A 25649-nucleotide genomic window follows, 5' to 3' on the forward strand; every position below is an offset into this window, starting at 1 on the left:
GAGTATGGTTGGCGTGGGAAGGTCCGTCCAGTGTCCCCCGAGCAAAGAGATTTCAGGCGTCTGTAGCAGGAGGGACCCTGCCCGAGAAGCAACAGGGCTCGGTTCCAGATCTGACTCCACCAAACACCCAGCTCGTTACGTGACGCTGGCAAGTGCGCCCAACCCGTCGGGGCCTCACTCTCCCCACGAATAAAATAGACACAATCATATCAGAGGTTTTCTGTAAAACACTGTCACATTCATGAGGCTTAGTTCATAAATTAAGGCAAACAAACCAACCTCTGGCTACTTTAAAATTAAGAGCATCTGTTCATCTGAAAGCACCACAGGGTGCAGGAGCCACAGACGGGCAGGAGGTATCATACACAGCGAACAGAGAATTTGTGTCCCAGCTTTTAAAAACCCAACTCTTATGAGTCAATCAGAAAAAGGTGACGTAACAGGGAAAAGGACAGAATGCGTGAACAGGTGTTTCACAGAAGAGGAAATACAAATGGCAACTAAGCCTGTGAAAAGGTGCTCACTGTCCTTAGTGATTCAGGATAATACGAGATAAAACCATAATTTTATATCATCCCGCACTACCAGGTCGGTAAAAGTTGGAAAAGTCCGACAACGCCAATGCCAAGTGTTGAGGAGCAACAGAAACTTTCATCCTGGAAACGGCCGTGCCGACCTTGGAGCACGACTGGGCTTTACCGCGTCAAGGCGAGTTGCGCGTGTCCTGCGACCCAGCAGTGACACGCAGGGTGCTGTCTGTTCTGGAGAGGCTACTATTTGAATTTAAATGAACGAAAAGCCCAGCGCTTTCGGCCACCCCAGCCACATTCAGGTGCTCAGCGGTCACGTGGCTGGCGGTGGCTCCCGCATTGCGTTAGCGGGCAGCCAGCGTTCCCATCAGCACAGAACACTGGTGCGCCGTACCTGGAAATTCAGAGCAATACTGCTCACAGAGCGAGCAAACGGGAGACGGCTCTGATGCTCTGGGGAAAGGGAAGGGGCTAATAATTAGGATGCATTCATACAAAGGATTCTATAGAGCAGTAAAAGACGGTGGCCTGTGGTCAGGGCATGTGACATGGATGGCACCTGAAGACACGCTGCGTATAAGAATGAGGCACAGCAAGCACCTCCAGGATGGCGGTTCTCTTTATATAAACACAAAAATCAGGCAAAGCACAACACTAGATTTTTAGGGGACACCTTTCATACGGGGGTCAAACCATAAAAAAAGAAAAAAACAAAAGCATGATGAGTGCAAAATCCCAGCCAGGGACCAGGGAGAGGCATCCAGGGCATTGACATGGCTTACGCTGGCTGAGTGCGCTGATTTTTCCCTGCTACTTTTCCGTATAATGCTACTTTTTCCATATTATAATTCTATAATAACAGTAATCAAATTACTCTCTTTGTCTAGGTGATGCATTTCATCCTCCTTTGAGTATGACGTGTTTCATAATTATAATTAAAAATATATACTCTGTATATTATATACTTACAGAGAAATTGATTTATTATGTACACTTTCTATAGAAATATATATACATATAATAGTATGAGTGAAAGAACCCAAACCCAAGCGGTAATTCACTCACGGTGAACAAGTTTCAAAAGGAACTTAACCAAAAGAAAATTCTATAGCTAGAGTTAGATACAAGAATTTGGTAAAAAAAAGAAAAAAAAAAATTCTCCCAGGACACGGGACTCAGCCTGCCAGGTGGCTCAGCTGAGGACCAGTCTGGAGGCAGGGACAGGTAGCTGGCCCTGAGGTCCTGGTGATCTCCTGGAAGCCCCAAAGGGAACAGAAGTAGTAGCGACAGGAGACCCTTGTGTAGGTGCTTGGTCCTGTCATCCGGGGAAACTCCCTTCTCCAACCCACATAAACGCTATGAGCTGCAGTTACATCCTTTCTCTAACACATCTTTTGTGCTATTACAAACGATCATGAAAATGTTCCATAGTCTTTAAAATGGAGAAACAATTTTTCTTTTGAGAGTATGCTATACCACCAAATTATGCTAAAAAAAATAAAGCAATTATGGCAAAGGGCCACTTTTAGGAAAAGATCCTGATATTAAAGAGAAATCTCACCTTTCTTCTGCTCCAGTTTATCAGAATTTTGTGAAAACACAGCAGCTCTTTGAAGCTGCCAGCTTCCCTGAACAAAGGAAAGCTTTAGATGCGAAGTACAGAGCTGGGAAGGGAGCTGCGAGCCCTGACAGAGTAGTCCCGGGTCCCTTCGCACATCAGCCTTGTCGGGGTGGAGGAGGGGCACGGGCACTGCCTAGAAATCTGGTCACAAAGCCACGTGCTCTAGAGGTAACACAGTTAGAACCCCGTGTAACTCTGGGTTATATTTATCAAAAGCAACAACTGTTAGAAAGGAAAAAAAAAGAGTTAGAATGAATAATTCCTGCAATAGTGACTACATTCCCCAGAACAGACCAGAGATTCTCTTCCAAACTTTACTTAGAAGCCGTCCCTGCGTCTTTCACACTAGGTCCAAGCGTGTCTCCTCTGAGAGACTTTTACACGCACAGACCTCTACTGAGCATGTCCCGCTGTTAGCGAGTCGGTGGCATCCCTGCTGTCATCTCTCTGAGGACGGGACACAAGTCACCCCTCTCTGGGTCCCAAGAACTCACCACAGCATCTGGTGTAGACTGTTTGCCAAATTGAGTTAATCACAGCGTGTTGAGGACAGCGCCTGGACTCTAGTGTGATGTGAATGGCAGCCCTCCTCCCTCCCCGTGGGGCCCGGCACAATGAGGATGAGGGTGCCTGAGGTTGGACAACACCAGCTGGAGACCTGAAAGTCATTCATGATGCTTCCTGTCCCCTCGGCAGCCATGTGAGGTCCTCCCACTAAATCATGCTGTATTGCCTTCCTTAAATAGCCCCCCAGTCTAGCCACCCCACCTTGGCAGCTCCACTCTGGAAGTCTAGCCCAGGGACTGGCAACATTTGCCTGTAAAGTGACATTGGGTCTCTGTCAGGACCTCTCAGCTCTGCTTTTGCGGGAAGGCAATGGGAGACGATGAAACACACAGGGACGCGCTTGGCTGCATCCCGATAAAACTTTATTTACCGAAAAAAGGGGTGGGCTGGAGCTTATCAGCCCTGCCTCACCCAAGGAGCCATAGCTTCTCGCCTTCTTGACTGGTGTCCCTCCGTCTGTGTTCCCTCCCCAGTCTGTTCTGCACAGCAAAGCCCGAGGAGACTTTCAGAAAAATACCTTGGTCACGTGAGTCCCTACTGAAACCACTTCCGTGCCCCTGCTCTGGGATGAAGACCAGCCTCCTCGGCCTGCCCCGAAGAGGCGTGCGGTGTCCCCTCCGCCTCCCTCTCTCGGATGCTTCCCCCACGTTGGCTCTGGGTCGCTCCCGCCTCCCACCGTGCCTCTGCGGGCTCCGAGCCTCTGCGCTTGCTGTTCCCTCTCTCCCTGAATTGTCACCTCGTGTCCAAGCTTGGGTTGTAAGTTCCATGATGGCAGAATCCATGTCACCTGCTCTCCACAGGACCCCCAACCTGAGATAGCGCTTGGCTCAGTGTAAGCGTTTTCTTAGTATTGTTGAACGAGTTGATAAATTAACGAAATGAGAGGACTTTTATGGAGATGCAGGAAAGTACAAAAAAGCTTCCAAGTTAGATTTTCATGAATGTGACGAAAATATAATTCCTTCTGCTCAGTGTCCGCCCTGCTCCCGCTCCCGGAGCTGGAACGCTGGCCGGTTGGTGATTCACACTGAGCTCCTGGATGCGTCAGCGCACAGACCGCCATTTAAGAATTGATGGGAAGCCAGGTGCCTTACACTTGTGACTCCAATTCTGCGAAGAGCTTTAAAAGGCCAGGCTGTTCTGCTTTGTGAGCACAGCGGACCGGAAACATCAGGACGCTTCTCGGGATGCTGGAAGGGGGCGGGGACCTCAGTGATGACGTGCATCTCTGGTGTGTGTTGTGGCTCCCAAGTTGCTGTCCCATGTGCACTGAAGGTCTCGTTGGAGTTGCCCAGGAACCTCTGAGGTAGGCACGGCCCTGGGGCTGCCTGATGGATGGCGTTTCAGCTCCACACGCCCTGCTGGAAGCCACATTAACAGCCCTGCCGACGTCTCCCCCTCGCAGCCTCCCTCCCTCCCTGCAAGCCTGCTCTTCCTCCAGCTGCCTGCAGAAATGGCCCTGCCGTCCTCCCTCCTGCCCGAGACCGACACCTGATATCACCTTTGACGACTCCTTCCCTCTCTGTCTTTGCTGCTAAGTCCTGATGACTTTACCCTGAAACATCTTTTTTTAAAAAATACTAATTTTTACCAATATATAGTATGCATATAATAACTTGCAAAGAACTCTAGTGTAGAGTTCAGTGCATTCAGAGGAAAGTATACCCCTGCGTAACCAACACCTCTACTAAGATGTGGAACATTTCCACCACTCCAGAAAGTTCCTTGTGCCATTTTCTAGTCAATGTCCCTCATCCCGCCCCCAGCACACACAGAGTTAACCGCTGTGCTGGCTTCTATCACCTTAGCTTCCATTTTTCCTTCCTCTGCCCTGAATCTAGTTCCCACCAGGCAGATAAAGAAAAGTCTCTTAGAAGCACAAAACGGATCATGTCTTAAAATCTTGCAGTGGCTTCCACCGTCCTTCGGATAAGCCCCAAGTCCCTAAGTGCCTCAATGCCTTGAGGGATTTGGCCCCAGCTTCCTGTCCTCCCTCAGAAGGACCTGAAATCCTCTCCTTCCCTCGGAAGCCTGCTCTATGCCTGCTCAGGGCTTCTGCCAGCATCTTCCATCCCCTTGCCAGGCATCGCCTCCCTCCCCTACCCCAAGCAGGTGCTTCTTCAATCTCAGCTTGAAAGGTCCCTGCACTGATCAGTCCAGTTAAGTGACCCCCCCACCCCGTTTTACCTCCTCCCGTGAAACACAAACTACACTTGTCCCACGAGAGTCATATCTGTTCTTTATAAAATGTTGGGGCAGGTTGTGCCCCACTGTTCACTGCCCTCCCTGCCTCTGGCACAATGCTGGTACCTGCAGGGACTGAGTGGGTAGAAGACTGTCTTCCTTGGAGGACCACTTGGCCCATCCAGAGAGGCTGGGGGCACTTTTCCTTGATTTTAGCTCCCATTTTCCCAGATCTGTGTCAGTTTTCCCCCTCACTTTGCATAGGTATTTGGGATAAGACCCTATTTTTCAAGTTGAAGAGCATCATTTTCTCCCTTCCAGATTTTATTGAACTCAGGTGGAATTTTGTAACTCCAGTGGAATCAAGCAGGCACACATTTGCATGCACTTTTCTCCAAACCAGAAAATATTGATGTTTACAGAAAAGTCCGAGTAATCTGTAGGCTTTTATAACCAGTGTCCCAAGGGACCCAATGATGCTGACCACAGCGAAGGCCTAGAGGAGAAGACAGGCTATGGCTGTTTCTCCAGAGAGTGATATTAATCTTCCCAGGGGTCAAGACAGCCCAGCCCAGCCCAGCCCATCTAGAGCATCTTGCGGGAAGAGGGCAGGGTGGGTGGAAGAGAAGGAGCAGGGAGGGGAGAGGCAAGCCTTGAGAGGCTGTTTGTCCCATATGGCTCAGCTAGTGATGGGTGGGGCAGGTTTCTGGCATTCACCACGATTGCCCTTTCTGCCCTGTCTCCTCTCTCCAGGTGACCCTGAAATCACATGGCAGGAAACAGCCTTCTCAATACATATGAGGAGCAGGGAGCTGGGGTATTTATCCTCCAACAGATGAGAAAACTGAGAAAACTGAGGCTTAGAGAGGCAGCCCAGGGCCCCTTTGCTAATGGACGGGCTACAATACAGATTGGATTCATGCCTTTGTCCAGAGTCATGCTGGCACAGATATTTCTTCTTTCTGAAGAAGTTCAGGCTCCTTGCAGGCCTCTGTTGGGGGTTGGGAGACATTTGCCCCTGACACATTTTGTAATAAGTGAAAGGACCAAAATGCTTGAACAGCAGTGCTTGGTGGCTACTGTGGGCGGACTTGTGTCCCCTCAAGCTTCATGCTGAAATCCTAACCCCCAGTATCTCAGATGGACTGTATTTGGAGGTGGGGTCTCTAAAGAGGTGATAAGGTAAAACGAGGTCATATGGGTGGGCCCTAATCCAGGTGACTTGTTTTCTCACAAGAAGAGGAGATTAGGAGCAGACGCACACAGATGGAAGAACACGCGAGGACACAGGGAGAAGACGGCCGTCTGCACGCCGAGGAGAGAGGCCTCAGAAGAAACCAACATTGCCAAGGCCTCCGTCCTGGACTTTCAGCCTCCAGAATTGTGAGGCAGCAGATTTCTGCTGTTTAAGCCCCCTAGCCTGTGACACTTGGTTATGGTAGCCGTGGGAAAGGAACACAGTGGCTCTCGCTTGTGGCTGAGATGGCTTTGAGAAGGGCTGTGGAATGGGGATGGTTCGTTTACAGAGTCTACAGCAAGCAGAGCTGATCCCACCGGAGGGTCTGGGCAAGGGGAGGGATGTGACTCAGAACTTGTAAGTCCTATGTGTCCCCAATGCCTTCATCATTTCCAGCAGTGGCCCCTGGAGCCTGGCCCTCTGCCTTGGCAAGTTCCCGTCCAGAAAGGACATTTAACCAACATTGTCCTCCCCAGCTTGATCAGGAGGCCGAAATTTCCCCAAATCTAAACGTGGCCACTTGACCGGTGTCTCTATCAGCGCGTCCAGCAGGGCCATTCAACTCTAGTCAGCAGCAGACCTCCAGCATGTCCTGAACAATCCCTGAAAACCCAGAGACCCAGGAGATGCCCCAGGAACTCTGCTTCCAGAGGGAAGTTGCCATAAAAAAATGCCCACGGGCATAAGGAAAGGCTCATAAAATCATGCCGGATGAGAAAAGCCAAAAACAAAAGAAAACAAAAATCAATTTCAATTTTTTATAAATATAAGAAATTACATACATTTGGCAGAAAGGAAGGAAGCAGCATCAGTAACCCGTGACACAGGTGCTTTCACTTGCTTTTCTTTGTATTTTCTTAGTTGCTACAAGAGATCCTGAGCCATTTATAACTAGACTTCCCTCGGAATTCTCCCAGGAAACTTCACAGGGAAAAAGGAAGAGGAGGAGGAGGAGGAGGACACAGCAAGGTGAGTCAATCACACTCCCCGTTTCTTGACTTTCTATCATTACTGGACTGGGTACCATTCCTCTCTTATTTATATTGATTTGTTTTTCCTCTTTTTCCCCTCAGTCTCTGTGCTCATTCCTTTTGCCCTTCCATGCGCTTCCCTCAACCCTAGACAAACTCATGTGCAAGTGTTTGATGGATGTTCTTGAAATCAACCAGTTCTTTCTATCTGTCTGTCTATCTATTATCTATCTATCCATCCATCCATCCGTCATCACCATCATCATCCATCTATCTTTTTACCAGTCAACTTTCTGTCATTTTCTTCCTGAAAATCTGTATTGTTGCTTTATATATGTGTGTTTTAAAAATAATAACTCTTCTTTACTATAATTAATTTGGGTTAAACAAATGCCAGGTGAAGTACTTTTACTGTCTTTATTCTGAGCACAGTATTTACTTCATTTTAGCTTTATTTCACTTTCCCTACTATCTTCAATGTGGCAATTATTTAATAATTAGATGTTGCATGGCCTAAAGAGAAATGAAAAGGCTATTAAATAAGTGCCAAGAACTATTGTTGTGAGATCAAAATCGCCATGACCCTCAGCGTTCACAGGAATCTAAACACTTACAGAATACACTGTACAGTTTCTCTAAAGGCAAACATTTCCCACCGGCTGTGTGTGCCCTTGCAGCGTCTTTAAGTCGCCTGCATTATATGTGTGTTTTAAATTTACATAAACGACACACATGGTATCGGGCTTCAGACTCCCCTGCTCTGCTCTCAGCACTGGGGTCGGATCTGTGCACTTGCGGGTCAAGATCGGGTTCACTGCTTTTCACGGCAGCGTAACTATTTGGTAGTGTGTTTCTCCTATGCTTTATTTATACTTTCCCCAAGGGATGGCAACTCAGGTTACCTTTAACCCCTCATTGCCACAAACAAGGCTGTAGTTAATATTCCTATACAGTCTATCCTACGGACCTACGTGAAAATCTCTGGGATATGTAACTAGGGGTGGAGTCTGGGGTCATTGGGAATACGGATGCTTAATTTTGAATAACTAGTAACAGATTGTTCGATCTGTGCTTGAGGGCTCCCATTTCCCTAGGTCTTTGTCAACACCTGGTATTCTCCACATTTCTAATTTGACAACTGGGCAAGTACACAGAGGCATGTTCTCGGTGTAGTCTGTCTGTCTGATTTAAACAAGTTCAAGGCCTCTCTTCCCTCGCATGTTACCACTTCGGCATCTAGTTCTGGGAACGGCCCTTTCTACTTCCCCTTCCCTGTAGGACTCAGGTCTTTTTACTGTTGACCCACAGGAGGTCCTCACTGTTGCAGGTGTTGCTCCCTGATCAGTTTTAGAGGCTACACAGGGCTTCTCTTGCCCCATCGTCTGCCGCAGCCTTGACCCTGCCGTTCCTTGTTGGGCAGAAACCCACCATTTTGATGTAGTTGAATCTACCCTTTCTCTCCCCATTGTTTGTGCTTTGAGGGGTCTTGTCCTTCCCCAGCCCGGGTCACGGTGATACCTTCCTACTTTGTCTTCCGTTTGGTTTTTAGTTTTGCGTGCACATTTTGGTCCTGAATACATCTAGAATCATTTTATACTGTTCTATCTGTTTAGTCCCTGTTCCTTCTTTTTAAGTTCGAAAGGTTTCGCTTCCACAGAGGGTTCACCGGGCAGACCTACTAAACCGATGCTGACGTATAAACTGTGCTCTCCGTAAACAGGAAGGAAGACGGGACTACTTTTGAAGGCGCTGTGCCGTCGAACTTCTGAACTGTGAAGCCAGTGTCACATTCATGGACGTCTTTCCTGGGAACAAACCGACAGTCACCTAGCACAACACTAACTGGGCACCTGGGAAAGAGGAGGCACGAGCCAGGCTGAAAGGTCAGGGCTAAGGAGGGAAGAAGGCCCCCTTTCCCCTCCTGATGATGCCCACTGCCTTGTTTAGATCGTGGGGGTCTTCCTGTGGACCAGTTCAGACGTAGCTGTGCCGTGAGTTCAACCGGGAAGGCAGCGCTGCTGACTGGCTGACGCTGGACTGTAAACACGGGTGATGAAGACAGGGGTGGGGGTTGTGCGCTGCCCTGACAGCAAGGTGACTGCCACCAGCTTGGCTGTCGGCCCAGCCCGGGCTGCCTCGCGCATGCCCCCCCCCCCACCCCCCCCACCCCCGGCTCTGCAGAGCGGATCTACTCCGCTCCTGACTGATCCCTCCCTTGGCCGGCACCCTATCCAACCCAACACCATTCCTCTTCCAGGTGACAGACAATCCCAGCCACCAGGTCCCCTGCCCACAGCCTGTCCCCTCCATCAAGCCGGTGGAAGGGTCTTCCCGAAACACAAACGCAATCACTAGTCCCATGGTGTAGTATCCTCACTGTTTCCTAAATGTCTGCTCTGGAGGGTCTCAACCACCGCTATGCATTAGAACCATCTGGAGCACTTAAAACAGTGCCACCCTGCCCCTCCCCCGCTGCTCCAAGTAGCTCTGAATCTTGGTGATGGTGGTGGCAGGTCCCAAGCATTAATTATTTCTTTCACTCACCCTTCTGGATCTCACGTGCTTCCAGGGCTGAGAACCTCTGGCCCACAGGATCAAGCGTGAGCTCCCTACCAGAGCATACAAGGTCTAGTGGGGTCGACCCCACATCACTGATGAAATAGCAAATGCCTGAAGCAAAGGCCAGGCATGCAATTACTGTTTGTGGTTAGTGTATGAGCGTCCAGTCTGTCTCCTGCTACCAGGCACATCCAGGCCCTTTTGGAATCTACCAGGAGCCCTCCCACCCCAGAACTGGCACCTGATGACTCCTCCAGGGGGTCTCAGGACCACCCTGTGCTCAACCAGAGGGGAAGTAGTCAGGGACTCAGCAGCACATCTGCCCGGCTCCTGGGCGGCCTCCGACCAGGTGTCCAGGCCAGGCTTCCAAAACCCACCCGTACTTCCTGTAGTCGGCTGTGGAATGGCCCCAAATCCCAGGACCCGACATCCTGTGAATGTTGCCTGCCTTACACGGCAAAAAGAGACTTTGCACATGTGATTAGGTTTGGATCTTGAGATGGAAATTCTATCCTGTGTTATTTGGGTCGACCCTAACTGCCATCACAACTGCCCTTATAAAAGGGAGGCTGAGGGAGTTGTGACATGGAAGGTGAGACCACGTGATCGTTGAAGCAAAATGCTTCACTGCTGGCTTTGAAGATGGGGAGGGGCCGGGAGCCGAGGCACTCCAGAAAGCAGCCTAGAAGGTGAGAAAGGCAAGAAACTGGATTCTGCTCTGGAGCCTGTGGTGGGGATGCGGCCCTGCCAACACCTTGGCTTCAGCTCAGGGAGACTGATTTTGGACCTTCGGGCTTCCAGAGCTGTAAGATAGTAGATTTCTATTAAGCCACACATTTTGTGCTAATTTGTTGGAGCGGCCCCAGGAAGGGCGTACACTCCCAGGGCCGCGCCTCTGGGGTTCACCTTGCTGTCTCATTTGCAAGGCTGGATTAGCACCTCTCACCCTCCGTGTAGGAGACACTGGTCAAGATTTGTGACTCCTGGGGGGACACTGTATAGTGTAGTGGTCAGGAAGGCACAGCCTGGAGCTGCATGGGTTTCAATCCCACTTCTACCCCTCATTAGCTGGGCAACCCTGGGTAAATTACTTAACCTTTCTGTGCATCAGGTTCTCCATGTGTGAAATGGGGCCATAATGGCATCTACCTCACAGGGCTGTTGCGGGAGTAAATGAATTACATTTGTAAATGAATTAAATATGTACAATGCTTGGACCAGAAGCAGGTGCACAGTAATTCTCAATCAGTGTCGGCTCTGATTGTCCATCTTGGTGGCTTCTTCCCGTGACACCTGTGCTCTGACATGTCTGACAGGAAGCAGCTGTTCTGGATGTTCTAAGATGGGCACGCAGATGTGTGTCATTTGCGCCTGGTGGGACCTCAGATCTGTGGGTGGGTGGCACCCCTCCTGGCCCTGAGCTCCTAGCCCAGGCCGAGCCCTCCCGGGCCACAGTCCCCTGCTCAGGCCAGGCTCTCAGCATCCCTGGGACTGATGTATCTCTGAGATCACCCTGACAATGCAAATGGATGTGTTTTTACACGTGGTGACAGCCTCAGCATGCGGCTCCTGCAGGAGAGACACTAACCCTCAGAGTCCTGAGTCCTGGTCCCACTCTGTCCTCAGACACTCCAGCTCCTTATGGCAGGGTGACTCAGCATGAGTGGTGACCCAGCACGAGCGGTGGCCCCAGAAACCTCTCAGGCTCCCCAGGGCCTCCAGCCAGGTGAGTGCCTGGCGGGAAGCGAGCCAGTTGGGATGAATGTGGTGAGCCCCCCAGCATGTTGCCAAGGCCGTCAGAAAGCAGGTTATCCTGAAAGGAGAGTGAAACCCATAAAAGCCGTGTGGGTAGAGGAAGTCGCCAGTCCACGGCCGTGACTGTGCGCTTCCGCTCCCTAGCCTCGGGCAGGTCTCCCAGGCCTGCTGAACCCAACCTTCTTCCGAAAAGCGGGCTAGGGTCCTCATCAGGGGAGGGCACAAACTTTCTGCCTCTTCCCCTTGGAAGGCAGCTTGCTTTTCCGCTCAGGTAGGATGTGGCCATGTGAATTTCACTCACAGGAATTTGTGCATCAGGGTCTTAATGAGCAGGTGTGGAACCTACCATATTCTCCCCACCTGCCCCGGGGGCAGCTGTTACGGAAGGAAGGGGTCCTGCCAGCCAGCATCCTAGTCAGAAAGCTCTGGGACAGAATCTCTAGCCGCCCCACAGTGATTATCTAGCACGAGTGACATAACCCCAGGTGGTCGGACACCACTGAGACTTGGGGGCTGTTTCTTCCTGCAGCAAATCGCAGCCCATCCTGACTGGTATGTGGGGGTAGTAAGACCTTCCATGAAGCGGAGTGACTGCACGTGTAACCTGACACCTAGGAAATGCCCCGTTGTGTCGCTGGCTTCTCCCCTACCCTTTCCCTGACCTGCACTCCAGCTCAGTACCCTGAACTGGTGTGCACTTTATGGAACTGAGCATAAAACTGGGCCCCAGACTCACCCGACTCAGAAAGTGTCTCAAGGTAAACGCAGTCCTGCATTTCTGTTTGGGAGAAGCTGCGGGTGGGCTAGGATCTGCCAAACGAACAACGTGAAATACAGGCCAGATGGATCGATTTTAGCTGGAGATCTCTCTGAGGGTGTGTGTGTGTGTGTGTGTGTGTGTGTATGTGTATGTATTTAATGATTAGCAACTCAACCCCAGTTCAAATGGACTTTTAGGACAGGGTCATCTGCTTATAACCAAGGGGTCCATCTCCCTGTCTTACAGGTGAGGGTGAGAGCAGGGTTCAAGTCAGACTCTGTCATTTTTCTGAGCATCTTTCTGAGCTCCAGTCTCTGATCTGTCGAGGCAGAAAAAGAGGCGCTCCCTGGCCCGCGGCAAGCGCTCAGTAAACACTAGCATTAGTGGCATGTCAGTGCTGTAACTCCCAGGCTGCAGCGGGAAAGCCAGCTGGTGCTTTGGGTCTGGGAGTTCAGTGAGAGCTTTCATGCCCCCTCCTCCAAACCACTCAGAAGACAGCGGCCGTCGTCGAGGATGTGTAAAACTTAGTTGTGGGCTGTGTGAAGGCTCTAGAATTTCTCCACTTAATTTGTAAGGGTGTTGGGGAGATCTGTGTTGACAGAGAAGCGATTTGAAGTGAATTTTCCCCACAATAATGAATATTTTACTAACCCCTGGCTCTGCTGGCTTTGAACCAAACTGGAAAAAGCCATTTAAGGTTTGAAGTCAATTGAAAAGACAATTTGTTATGTTCTGAGCGCAGCCAGGCGAAGGGGCCCTGAGGATGGAGTAAATGGGTGCAGAGGCGTCTCTAACTCCCTGGCTCCTGGCCTCCCCTGACATGCAATGGCTGTAGCTAAGTCAGGATGTTTTAAAAGTTGCAGAGTGCCTCAACCCCTGACTCTGAGACTGAGGAGATGGGGAGGCTGATGGAGACTGTTGGTGAGGAAGCCGTGATGGGGCAGAGCCACCGGCTTTGACTGTGACTCAGGCTCTCGGGCTGATCACGTCTGCTCCCTGAGCCTCACTTCTCTGCAAGATGGAAAGGCTGAGAAACCCCAGCTGGGGGCTGCATGAGGGTGACATGAACACATAAAGCCTCGTGCAGGGGGCCTGGTGCAGAGTAATTGCTTTCTAGCTGTGGATGCAGGAGTAGCCATCACGTGGGTCTGCAGCCGGGTGCTGACCTCGACTCAGCCCAGCTTCTAGCAGAGAATCCAGAATGTGCTGGGCTTAGCGCCAGCTAATTAACAGACAGACTATTAATAGAGAGGCAGGGGAGGGTTGAAATAGGCCCCGAGAATGGATGGTGGGTTCTTTCTCAGAGGCATCTGATAGATTCTCACCTTCACCAGTGGTGTCACCTGCTCTCTGGGCAGCAGGGAGCCCTGGTGGGCATTAAAGCAGGGAAGCCTGACCCTCCCTCCTGGAATGCAGCTGGGTCCCTTGCTCTGTGCAGAACATCTTTTGTGTTCCTGGCCCTGGAGAACTCTCTGATCTCATTTCCTGCCTCTCTGGTCTTCCCTGCTCCTTCTGTTCCAGCGACACTGGCCTCTTTGCTGTTCCTTACACAGGTCAAGCATGGCCCTGCCTCAGGGCCTTTGCACTTGCTGTTTCTCTGCCTGGATGTCTCCATTCCCAGGCTGCTCCCTCCCTTCACTCAGGTCTCCGCTCTGATGTCACCAGCTTCAAGAAGCCTTCTCTGACCTCCTCACGTCCACCTTGGTTGCCTGCCTCCTTTTTCACTCCAGGACCATTGAACACAAGTTTTTGTCCCCTCCTCCATCTCTATTGCAGGAAATCATGCCAGGTACAAGGCAAGGGCTCAATAAATATGTGTTGAACGAACGAGCGAGTGAATGAATAGAGTCTAACACAAAAAGAACCTGTGTCTGTTCCCTGAGTTATCGATTCCCTGTCGATTGTGATCATTCTTGGGACAATGACCACAGAAGCCGTGGGGATGTGGATGACAATCTGGAGGCTACATGCAGGGCAGGGTGGCCGTGTGCACGGGAACAAGGACACGGACTTGTCTCACACTGGGGCCAGCGCGTTGCAAAAATGCTGGTTTAAGATGATCACTGAGGTTTCCCTGCAGACCCTCAGCAGACCTACTCCCTGAGCATTTAGGGGCAGCTTCCGGAAGGTGTGGGAGAGAGGGAGAGGATTAAGGCTTTGGACCAAAGCACATCTCCCCTTTCCTCAGACCAAGAGTATGAATCTCCCGTAGAGAGGGGACCAGCCTCTGCTTTCTGAATCATCCATCACTCTGAGGGAATCTCGTGAGCAAAAGACCCCTTGTCGGTCATACCTGAACGAACGGGAAGAGGAGCCCCAGAGCGAAGCTGGAGAGCCAGCTGGTGGTTCCTGCCGCGGTGAAGGCAGCCGGCCGCTGTGATCGCTGGAAGAGCTCACTGGTCAGGATGAAGGGGATGCCACCTGCAACCACAGCCAGGGCACGGACTAGTCACCCTGCAGAGGTCAGGCTGCCAGCACCCATCTCCATGTGGTGGAGGAGCCCCTCCTGGCAAGAGCTGGCTCTGCCTGGGAGAGCCGAGCCTGCAGAAGGGGGTGCTGGAGTTACAGCCTTTGACCCTTAACAGTACCTAAACCTTTCCTCTGACCTGCCCATCCCAACGAGATGAGCCTCCTGGCTCTCCAAATGCCCTCTGTATCAAGCTGTGCTCCACCATAAACTGAGTACGATATGTGGCAATTTGATTTAAAAGGCAACTGGCATTTACTGAATATATTGTGTTAGGAATGCTTATAATTTATCTTTGGAATAACTGAGTCAGGCAGGTATTGGCTGCCATATTCCCTGGATGAGAAAACTGAAGCTCAGAGAGGTTACTTGACTTAGCCAAGGTAACCCAGCTCCTGAGTAGCAGAGCCAGGGCTCAGGCTTGGGACTCTGACCTCCAAATCTCAGGGGTTTTCTGCTGATCCTTGCTTAAGAAGAGGGAAGTCCCTGCCTGATCTCCCCTTGATTGGATGGGTGGTGGGCCCCCGTTCCTGAGGTGCCCAAGCATTAGAGTGTTAGCAGAAACATCATCGACATGGGGCGGAACAATTCTTTATTTTGAGAGACTGAACTTGTGCAATTGCAGAATGTTTTCCACCCTTTGCCTCCTGAAGCCAGGAGTGCCCCTCTTCGCCATGGCAACCCAAACTGCTTCCACCCATTTCCAAATGCCCTCTGGGCACCATACCTGGCCTAGATTCCCTGAGGTCTGCACCCCTCCCTTCCCAACTGTCCTGCTCAGTGAGACACAGGATTGGGCTCTGTGCCCACGCGCTGTACCTGGGGCTCAGTATGACCATGAAGGTCTGGTTTGCAGCCTCCCTTCCTCAACAGAAGTCCTCACTCTCATCAGACCTAGACCTTGGAGGTCCACGGACAAGACAGGATGGATGGTAGAGGGGAAAACCCTGAGGGACCTTTGCCGACCTCAGTTTGGAAACCACTGGTCTGGGGTCACTCATTCCATCAAGATTCAGTGATTACTGGCTGTGCTGGGCTGGCCCCTCATTCCTGGAGGACAGCGGCAATGCCCCTGCTCTCATGACATTCCCTCATCTGGCTGGGGAGAAAAGATGACTTGTTTATTTGTCCTTGTTTAAAGGATGAGAGTGAAGGAATGAATAATCACAGTGTGTGATAGGCACTGGAGGAAACATTCAGAGCAATGGGAGAGGGTCTATTTAGTAGTACTGGGGGAGATGATGGTGGAGATGTGGCTTAAAGGAGGAGTTGCAGCTTGTGAAGATCTGAGGGAGAACCTGCCGGGGGAGGGATGGGAGGGTAGAGAGGCGAAAAGGGTTGGGTCAAGGTCTAGAACACAGGCCAGCCTGTCTGGACACCTGAGGGAGGGTAGGGAGGAATGGGGTGAGGTGGCAAAGGTGAGCAGGGCCGATTAAGCAGCCTCTGTAGGTGAAGGAGAGGGGTTGCCGTTGAAGAGAACTCCCGTGGGCCTTTAAGTAGATGTGATTAAGCTGCACTTTGTGGAGATCACTGCTGTCTGGAGAAAGGACTGAGGGATAAAAGATGGGTACAGGAGGCTATTGGGCAGTGCAGGTGAGGCAGGAGGGCAAGGGGCAGGGCACAGCCATGAAAAGAATGACACAGCAATTAGCACCAAGGTGGCAGAAGATTCAACTCCCAGTAGACCTTGAGCTTCAGTATCTGCTCACTGTAACATATTAGCATACTAAGTGGCACTCCCACAGGGGCCATGACAGTTGCAAGGCTGACCATTAAAGGTCAAAAAGTGGGAAGTGGTCCAGTTCCTGGGAATCCCAGCTCCTTCTCCAAAGTACGTGGAATAATCCTCCCACTTGTTAGCATATGAAGTTACCGCCCATCAAAACTAGCAACCCCGCCCCTCGCGGTAGCTCTTTTGCCTTTGGAGATGGCCTGCACTCTGTATGGAGAGTACTTTTACTTTGAACCCTCCCCCCACACATACCTTGTGGCCTCTCTGGCCTTCTGTGATGGTCTATACTCAGTCTATGGAGTGTGCATTTCTCTGCATAAATCTACTTTCACTCAACTACAGCTCACTCTTGAATTCTTTCCCGCAAGAAGCCAAGGACCCTCACTTGGTGGGATGCATCCCAGGGACTCACCAAAGACCTGGGACACGACTGACCATCCTCCCACACCTCATTCTCCTGTACCACAGGAAGGAGGCAATGTTGCCTAGGGGGTTTGGATGGTGGCAGTGGGGGTGGATGGAAGGGAGGGGCTGAATTCTGGGATTCTCCATCCCATGGAGCTCAGTGTGAGCACTGCACACAACCACAACACTCATCAAGTTCAACCAGGCAACCCAAGGTCACAGAGCCTGGACCAACTCAAGCCTGTGTCTCTCCAGAGCTTTCACAATTACCACTCCAGCACGCTGCCACCAAGCCTGGGACTTCGCACTTCAAAACTGACCCAGAATGCATGCACCATTCCCTGACCCCTCTACTAGACTGTGAGCCCTCCGGGGCAGGCAGCATCTCCAATTGCCTGGCATCTCTGACACAGTAGACATGCGAATAATATTTATTTACTTGAATTAAATGCCCTAAGTTTGATTTTGAAAAGATTTGATATGCTGTTTACTACAAAAAAGTGGACTCTCTTTACCTTAAAGGTATCTATCAAAATGTACAAGATCAACGGTTGCATATTGAAAGTTAATGTGCTGAAACCAGCCTTGGGTCTGTAGGGCACATGATGTTGCATTGTCCGAAAGAGTTTGTATCACACACCCAGCTGGTCCTGCAGCGAACGCGCTGTGAGCCTTGCAGCATACCCCAGGGGGCAGTTCACAGCTCTTCTGAAGCCTGAACAGGCTTGAGAGCTGGTGTTTCACCTTCCCTGACTTCCCTAGGTGTGTTTTGGGAGCACCTGCGGGTAACTCAGTTAACACTTCATGATGACGGTGCATCAGCTTGAGATGGAGCAGAACACTGACAAACCCACCTCTCTGCACTTTCTTTGTTGCTTCAGGGCTGGGGCCATGATTTATTTATTGGCTATGGACCCTCCTCTTAGGATACACATGCAAAGCGCTCTGTAAAGATTTTTAGGATCAGTGAAGGAATGATAAAGACACCCTGGAGTCCAAAGGACATCTACATCAGGCCTCTTCTTTCTTTCCTTCGTCAGGTCTTCAGGCCACCCCCGCAGGACAAACACAAGCAACCACGAGGATCCTGCATGGCCCCTGTAATCATGGGCTTTCACTTCCGTCATTTCGTTTGAACCTCACAACCAGAGAAGGTGGTGAGGCACAGTGGGCTGGGGCTTGGGTGCCGGTGTCGGTGAGAACAAGTTGAAGTCCGGACCCCGCCAGATTCCTCTGGAATCCAGGTCTCTCACATGTGAAGTATGATGGCAGGGACTTAGTACTGGGGATGTTTGCGAGGATACATGAACTGCTGTGTGTAAGCACTTAGTCTAAGTCTTCCACCTGAAAGATACTCAATAATTAAATGTTAGCTACTATAATTACAATTTAAAACTCCTCTGCATTATTTTTCCCCATTGTATGAGTTAGCTGAAGCTCAGAGAAGGGGAGTTACATGCCCAAGGTCTCTTAGCAAGGAGTGATGATGGTGATGATGATGGTGGTGGTGGTGGTGGTGGTGGTGGTGATAATGATGCTGGTGATGATAATGGTGATGATTGTGATGATGATGGTGATGGTGATGCTGGTGGTGGGGTTGATAATGATGCTAGCTAGCAAGGACAGTGATAATAATAATGATGATGATATAGAAATGAAGATGATGGCAGTAATGGTGATAATAGAGATGATGGTGCTGCTTCATGATGGTGGTGGTAACCATGTGGCAGATGTTATGAAAAGCACTTGACATACTATTTCATTCAGTTATCACTACTATGTGATAGTTTCTACTATTATTTTTCCCACTTAGCATACAAAGGAACCTACACTTAAGAAAGTAAAGTAACTTCCTTAAATCACATCACTAGTGGGACCCAAACTCAAGGCTGGGTCACTCCCGAGTATGAGTCTTAATTATCCATTGTGACGCAAGCAAGTCCAAGACACTAACAGTCTTAAAAGTATGCAAAAGGAACTTAACAGTCTTCATGCTTTTATTTGAATGTTCTTCCAAGTCCTGGAATTCACTTGTTTCTCTTTTGCCTCTGGGCATTGGTGGCCTGATTTCCTAAGAGTCTCTCCTGGTCTGTTTCTTTAAATCAAGGGTAAAATGACAAAGAGTGAGTTTTGATATGGGAACAGAATGAGTTTCTGTCTAGGTCCTTTATTTTTGTTTTGCTTTTCAAAGTGAAAATATTTTTTTTTTTAGATTATCATAAGTAATATTTGCCCATTTTAAACAAGTAAAGGAAGCATGCAATATAAAAAAGCTTAAAAAGGAAACAAGGTCGCCCTTAACCCTTCCACCCGGGGATGATCCCCATTTGTCTTTTGGTGCTTGGAGAATCGATTGTTGCTATAAAGAAGCCTAGACCTAGTCTGGAATTTCTGCTTCAGTGATTGGCTTTTTCTACCTGAAGCCCTAAAGGAATCTTTCTTTATCCGTGAAGTTCATTAACTTAACTTTGATGGGGCTGGTGTTGACTTCCCTGCAACAATCTTTCTTAGAACACCGTGTGTCCCTCTGAGCTACAGATCCACTCTTTACTCACTTTCTATGTTGTACTTTTGAAGACTTCTGTTCTCTGTGTTGGATTCTTTACTTTGGAGACACTATTATCCCTATGTTGGATCAGCTTTATCTCTCTTCTGCATCCATGGTCTCTCGAGTCACTTCACTCTCTTATTTCCTGCCTGGACTCCGCACGCTCTGGGCGATCTCTCCCTTCTTTCTTTTCTCCCTTCCCTTCCTTTCTTTTTTCTTCCAGTCCCACCTTCACTTTTTATCTTCTTCTGGGTTGTCTGTCTTTCACACTGTGGTTAGATCATGGGGTGGGGTGTTACAACACAGCTCCTCCGTCTCTGGCTCAGCTGTTGTAACAACCAAGCTGTATCAGACAACAGCACCCCTGGTGTCCACCATGAGGGGCCATCTGACACCACATTCCTTCTCACAACCTCCTTTCTTTCTCCTCCAGGAGATATACCTGATTTAAATTCCCACATCTACTACTGACTATGTGACCACAGCTAAGGACATCTATGGCTCTCAGTTTTCTTACCCATGAAATGAAGATAACACGAGTTCCTTTCTTGTAGTGTTGTTTTGAGGATCAGCACGCTCAGCAATGTGCGTCTGCTGTATTCTAGCAAACACAGCCCTCGTATTTCCGCCCCCAGCAAGCTTCTCTGCATATTTAACTCCCTTCCTCCTCTGGTAATTTCTAACACTTGGGTACCTGAGAGAAATCGCAATTTGTTTATTTGTTTGTTTATTTGTGTATTTGTTTGTTTGTTTATTTATTTTAGAGGAGGTACTGGGACCCAGGACCTCGCGCATGTTAAGCATGTGCTCTAGCACTTGAGCTGGACTCTTCCCTCCAATATCAACTTGTATATAAGAGAAATGAAGGGCACCTGTCCAAACTTTTCTACAATTCATATTTATTAAAATTCTTTAGTGGAACCCCTATCATCAGTTTCAAAAGCCCTTTAAAATGCTTGGAAATCCCTTTAAAAACCTCGACAAGTGTGTCCATATGCCACATAAGCCTTTAAACAATTTTTCCTCTGAGGTGCCAGCTTTGAAAAATTGCTTATTAAATTTAAAAAATCACATATAGCCATTTTGAAGATTCTTCATGGATAGTTAGCTGTGTATCTTTCACTATACTTAGTCTTATTTGTCCATTCATTCACCCATTTTCATCCAACATGTATGTGCTGAGTCCTGTGCTGGGCATTTTAGAGTCTACTTGTCCACACGATGAACTGCCTTAGGAGGTAGGTATTCTGATCCCCACTGGACATGGGAGGAAATCAGGGCACAGAGGAGCAGAATGACTTGCTCAAGGCCGCACGAGCTGTAAATGATAGATCTGGTCCTGAAACCGAGAGCTTCTGGTCTGGGAAAAGACTCACTCCCCTGCCCTTTCCCTGGGAGACAGTAGAAAGAAGGCGAAGGCAAGATTTCCCAACAGGTTTGTCTTATGATGGTAGCTGGGAGTGTGTCGGCAATCAGAGAGCATGGCTCCCAGCCTGGGATGGTGGTGGGGAGCTGGCTGTGGAACTTGGTGCAGGGAGGGGAATAGTGCCCAAGGGAGCTGTCCACTCAGGCAGCCCTGCCCCTTGGAGGAGGTCTGCTCAGCCAAGCAGAAAAGCAGGTCTGTCCTCCTGTTTCTGAGCAGCTCAGATGCCCACCTCCTTGGAGCCCTTGCAGAGGCTTGTCCCATTCTGACAGGGGGCACCTCTGGCTCCGCAGACAAGGTGGGAGGCTTTGGTCCTTCCCCAAGCCTCAGTTTTCCCACCTATAACCTGGGCACTTGATGAACTATTTGAAATCTCAGTACAGCTGGCTTACTTGGCACATGTAAATTATGACCATGCCCGGGGCAGCCAGGCTAGTGGCCAAGAGCACTGGCTTTGGTGTTAGATGAACTCTCCATCCACAGGCTGTGTGACCACAGGCAAGTCACGTGGACAGCTCTCAACTTTCTCATCTATAAAATGAGGATAGAGCCATAGCTCCTACCTCTTAGAGTTGCTTGGGGATTAAATGCAACAGTGCTTAGCACTGTGATCAGCATGCAGCAAAGGCTCAATCCTATCGACTGCTGAAGTCTTCTCATCGTTCATTCATTTAATACATGTCCGTTGAGTACGGACTTTGAGCCAGGCCCTCTGCTGGGATGTTGATGCCGAGCAAGAAGCAGACGCAATTTCTGCCTTCAAGTAGCCTCCAGCGTCTGGGGAGCCACTGAGGCAAGAAAGCCAAACCCATCACAAGATTAATGTTTTCCTGGACCACATCTCTTCTGGGCAATTGTAACAGTAAAAACAGTCAGTGCGCTGAGTACTTCCTGTGTGCCAGGCTCTGGGAAAGCTTTCCCTTTATGGAGTTCTAAATTATTTCAAAAAGGGAGCGATAAACTTCCCTTTACCACAGGGACGCAGCATCAGACATCGTTGATCGTGGATAAGGGAGAGTCACACGTCAGCAGGAGGCGTTGTCTGGGCCTAAAGAGCAAAGGCAGTGCGTCTCCTTTTGCATCCAGAGACGCTCCAGGATCGGGTGCCACCTGTCCAGCCCCAACCCCATCTTCTGGGTGGGGAGACTGAGGGCAGAGAGGTGAAGTGAGATTCCCTAGGTTACAGGGTTTCCAAACTGGCCTGTCTGCTCTGTGCAGTGTCTTTTTTGGGAATTCCTAGCTCCTGCCCAAGCTCAGACTGTTCCCACTGCTGGGAGTGCCCCCTGGCTTCGGACACGCTGCAGGGCACAAGGGACATGGGCGATTTACTCAGCGTGGGCTTGGCTCCCAGCAGGTGATGGTATAGAAGCGACGGCACCTTTCTCCCCTTCCTCCCAGTCTAACCACAGCCCAAGCTGGGAACCAGAAAGGTCCTGATCCCAGCCTGTGGTCTCACCTGCAGGATGCATGTCTAAGGAAATGGAAGGGAGGCTTCTTTGGGAAATGAAATGAGGTTCGGGAGTGAATTTATCTAGACAGAAGGAGGAGGTCCCGTCACCACCACCTATTCCTTCCATGGGTGGTATCATTATCTTTTTATTCCTTTATTCTTTGTTTGTTTATTGTGTTCTTTCAGGGAAGGTATGTGGTTTCTTTTGCTCACTGTTCCTTCCCCTGGAGCAAACTGTGTCCCTTAATAGACGTTTGGGCTCAACAGATGTCCATTGAATGGACGAATGAATAGGAAATGATGACAGAGAGTTACCCAGGTCTTTTAAGAGTGAGTGGAAATTCACTACGTGGCCAGTGGATGGTGGGCTAACCAGACCCCAGGGCCAGCCTAGGGGAGAAGACAAGAGCAGGTCTAGAGGGTGCTGTTTGGTGGAAACCAGGCTGGAGACGGAGGAGGTGGGACGGCAGAGGTATTGTCTGCAGAGTCTGTGGTGGACCCTGGTGTTCAGATTGCTGGGCTAGGGGGCTAGGAGTTTGCAGGGAGGAGATGCAGCAGGCTCCTTTAGCAGGAGAGAGCCACAGTCAGATCTGTGATTTGGAAAGTAGTCCTAGACACAGAGTGGAGTGTGTCTCAGTGGAGGGAGAGTGTGGAGGCAGATAAGGATGCTGGTTAGGACACAGTAATTGAGAACTTGAGAAGAAAGATGGAAAAATGTTTGCGTAACAGCACCTCCTGCCTCTCAGCATCATTAACAACCACGCTTCGTGCCTGGAAGCATCAGCCATGAGACTCGGTTAGACTCCTTCCTGAACCGTGCTCCACTGAACATAAAGTGAGTCCTCCTCTTGTCTGCCAATTAGTGTGTTTCGACAAAGACTTTATTCCAGTGGAATTTCTTTAATCTGGACTTTTAAGTCAAATTCTTCTTAGGTTTGAAGGTCTCCATACTGGAATTTCTGGGGGGAGAGGATGCTTTTGAAGAGTCTCTGGAGCAAGTGGGCCACGTAAGGCCAACCTGACTCTGCTGATTCTAATTAAAACTGAGGAGCCGCCACATTTCAATGAGTGCAGATGGCTCATTAGCAGGTAGGAAAACACAGCTCTGATCTGTCAGGACAAACCCCCCGGTGATGTGTTTGGTGGGTTCACGGCCCTCAGATGATCTGTTACTAAGCTTAATCAGGAGTCTACATTTAGATAAAGCCAGAGGTCAGAGTTCTCAGTAGTCAGTTCCCATGGGTACACTTTAATATTCTTCCTTTTTTGGATGAGCACTAGGGGGGCTGTTGAAATAGACACGCGAGGGTGACTGGACGAGGAAGGTCTTTGGCACAGCGAGCCGCAGTATAAGGCAGCCTGGAATATAGTCAAGGATCTGGGGACACAGCCTGGGACCTGCAACTCTGGGCAATCACACCGTCAGCCTGGGTCTCGGAAGAACGGATTTGTATATTCATTCAGTGAACACAAGTTACTGAGTTCCTGCTGTGGGCTGCTGCTATGCTGGGCCCTGGGGATACAGCTCTGACGGAGCCACGGTTCCTGGGCTGGATGGCATCTTCGATCCTGTGGGTTCATGGTGTTGTCTGGCTCGAGACCTCAGCAATACTGAAGCAGATGTGACCCACCCTTATTCCAGTTCCTCCCCCTCTCAGAGCAGCTGGCCCCACACTGGGACCATCACTCAAATAAACTGCCTTCCTTGAGTCCTTGTCTTGGGTATCTTTCTGGGGAAAGCCATCCTAGTTTTTCAAAGTTCTGCATTGCCCAGGACTGAAACCCACACACCTGCCCTTTTCTGAACACCTACTGATTTATCACCTAGATGGCTGGGGCACCTAGGGTGACCAGCTTGTCCTGGCTTTACAAACCGAACGTCAAGTGTCTCAGAAACCCCTGAGATGGCTGGTCACCCCAGTGGTATCTCAACTCATCTCCTGATTGCTCAGCAGGGTTCATTGGGTTTCTGAGATGGGGAGAAAGAGAAAATACCATGTTGTAAATATTTCTGGAGAGACTGAACTGACCTACATAGGGAAGGACTGAGCAGAAGGAGGAGCAGAGACACAGTGGAAAGCCCAGGGCTTGAGATGTGAGCTCAGCGGCGGCAGAAGCCGGGCTTCACGGCAGCTCAGTACGCTACCGCTATCGAGGCTGAGATGGAGAGAGATGGAGAATGAAGTTCTCAGCAAATCCTGCCGCCTGTTGTGGATGGTGCTCTCATGACTGGCCGTGGTAGAATTTAAATCGCTTCTTCTTTTTGGGTATCAGACTGATGTTTCTGTAAATGCAACTCAGCCGAGGTCAGCTTGTGGCTGGGGGGCACTTTCAGCTTCATCAGGAGTTTTCCTTTGTTCATCCTCCCAGGAGTCCTTGCGGGTGGCAGGTCGATGGGTGGGGAGACCATATGATTTGTCTTCAGAGACTCAGGGGCTGATATCGATAATCACGTCAGGATATCCGCTACAAGCTGAGACTGTCCCAGGCAAACTACCGATGGGGGAGTCAGGCCCGGGGTAAAAGCTCTCAGCTGAGGTCCCGCAGCGGGTAAGGCAGGGGCAGAGGCGGGATGCGAACCAGGTCTCCCGGGCCTTCCGTGGAATCCTCTCAGGCACGGCAAACAGCTGAAATAAGACTACACCCTCCTTGTGCTCCCCACCCACGGGGTGGCCTCCTGTGCAGTTACAGTCATTAAATTTAATTGCCTACGAGTCTCTCTAGGCCAGGGTATTATCCCCAACTTACAGATGAGGAAACCGAGCCACAGAAGCATGAGGTGACTTGCTCGAGGTCATTCACCGCCTGGCAGAGGTAGGACCCGTGGTCTTCCTGCCACGCCAGCTACGAGGCCGAGTCCGGGAGCGCAGAGGAAGAAGCCCACGCTTAGGCGATTAAGACGGGAGACCCGGGGATGCCGGGAGACAGCCCGTGCAGTAAGTTGAAGTGCTCCGTGTGCTGTGACCTCGTCAGACCTTGGGGCTCTTCCTGACCTTCTTTGGGAGTTTCCCTCACTGGGGAGGTGAACTTACTCTTTTCCAGGGGTCACCCAAAAATCCACGTGGCCCACAGCTCCTGCTGCAGCGGCAGATGTGAAGGCTGAGGTAAAGCCACCCCTGGAAGTCAGGGAGCACTGTCTCTGCACAACCAGCCGCCCCAGCTGTGCTTTCACTGGGTTGGCTGTGACACACCAGCCTCGATACAGCTGAACCATTTCTAGATCAAAAGGCTGAACCTCTCCATGGGGATCTGCTCAGCCCCGGCTCCTGAAGGTTGGGGAGCAGAAACCCTCCTGCTGGGCGGGACCACAGATGCTCAGCTGGCCCGTTTCCACAGCCTAGCTTCTCCCTGCCAGTGAAGCTGCAGCCTTGTCAGAAAGGACAGCAGCCGGCGAGGACAGGCTGCGGCTTCAGATGGTACCCAGCTGGCACCTGCTGGTC

General features: G+C 50.2%; 1 protein-coding gene across 1 annotated transcript in view; it reads right to left on the minus strand.

Moving 5' to 3' along the window:
• SLC2A9 (solute carrier family 2 member 9) overlaps positions 1–25649 on the minus strand; it is a 201561-nt gene that overhangs the window by 30910 nt on the left and 145002 nt on the right. The window contains 1 exon segment of the mRNA XM_032496859.1: positions 14478–14605. Within this exon segment, the coding sequence (XP_032352750.1) occupies positions 14478–14605 (128 nt within the window).

Source organism: Camelus ferus, chromosome 2, assembly GCF_009834535.1.
Source record: "Camelus ferus isolate YT-003-E chromosome 2, BCGSAC_Cfer_1.0, whole genome shotgun sequence".
NCBI classification, from domain to species: Eukaryota; Metazoa; Chordata; class Mammalia; order Artiodactyla; family Camelidae; genus Camelus; species Camelus ferus.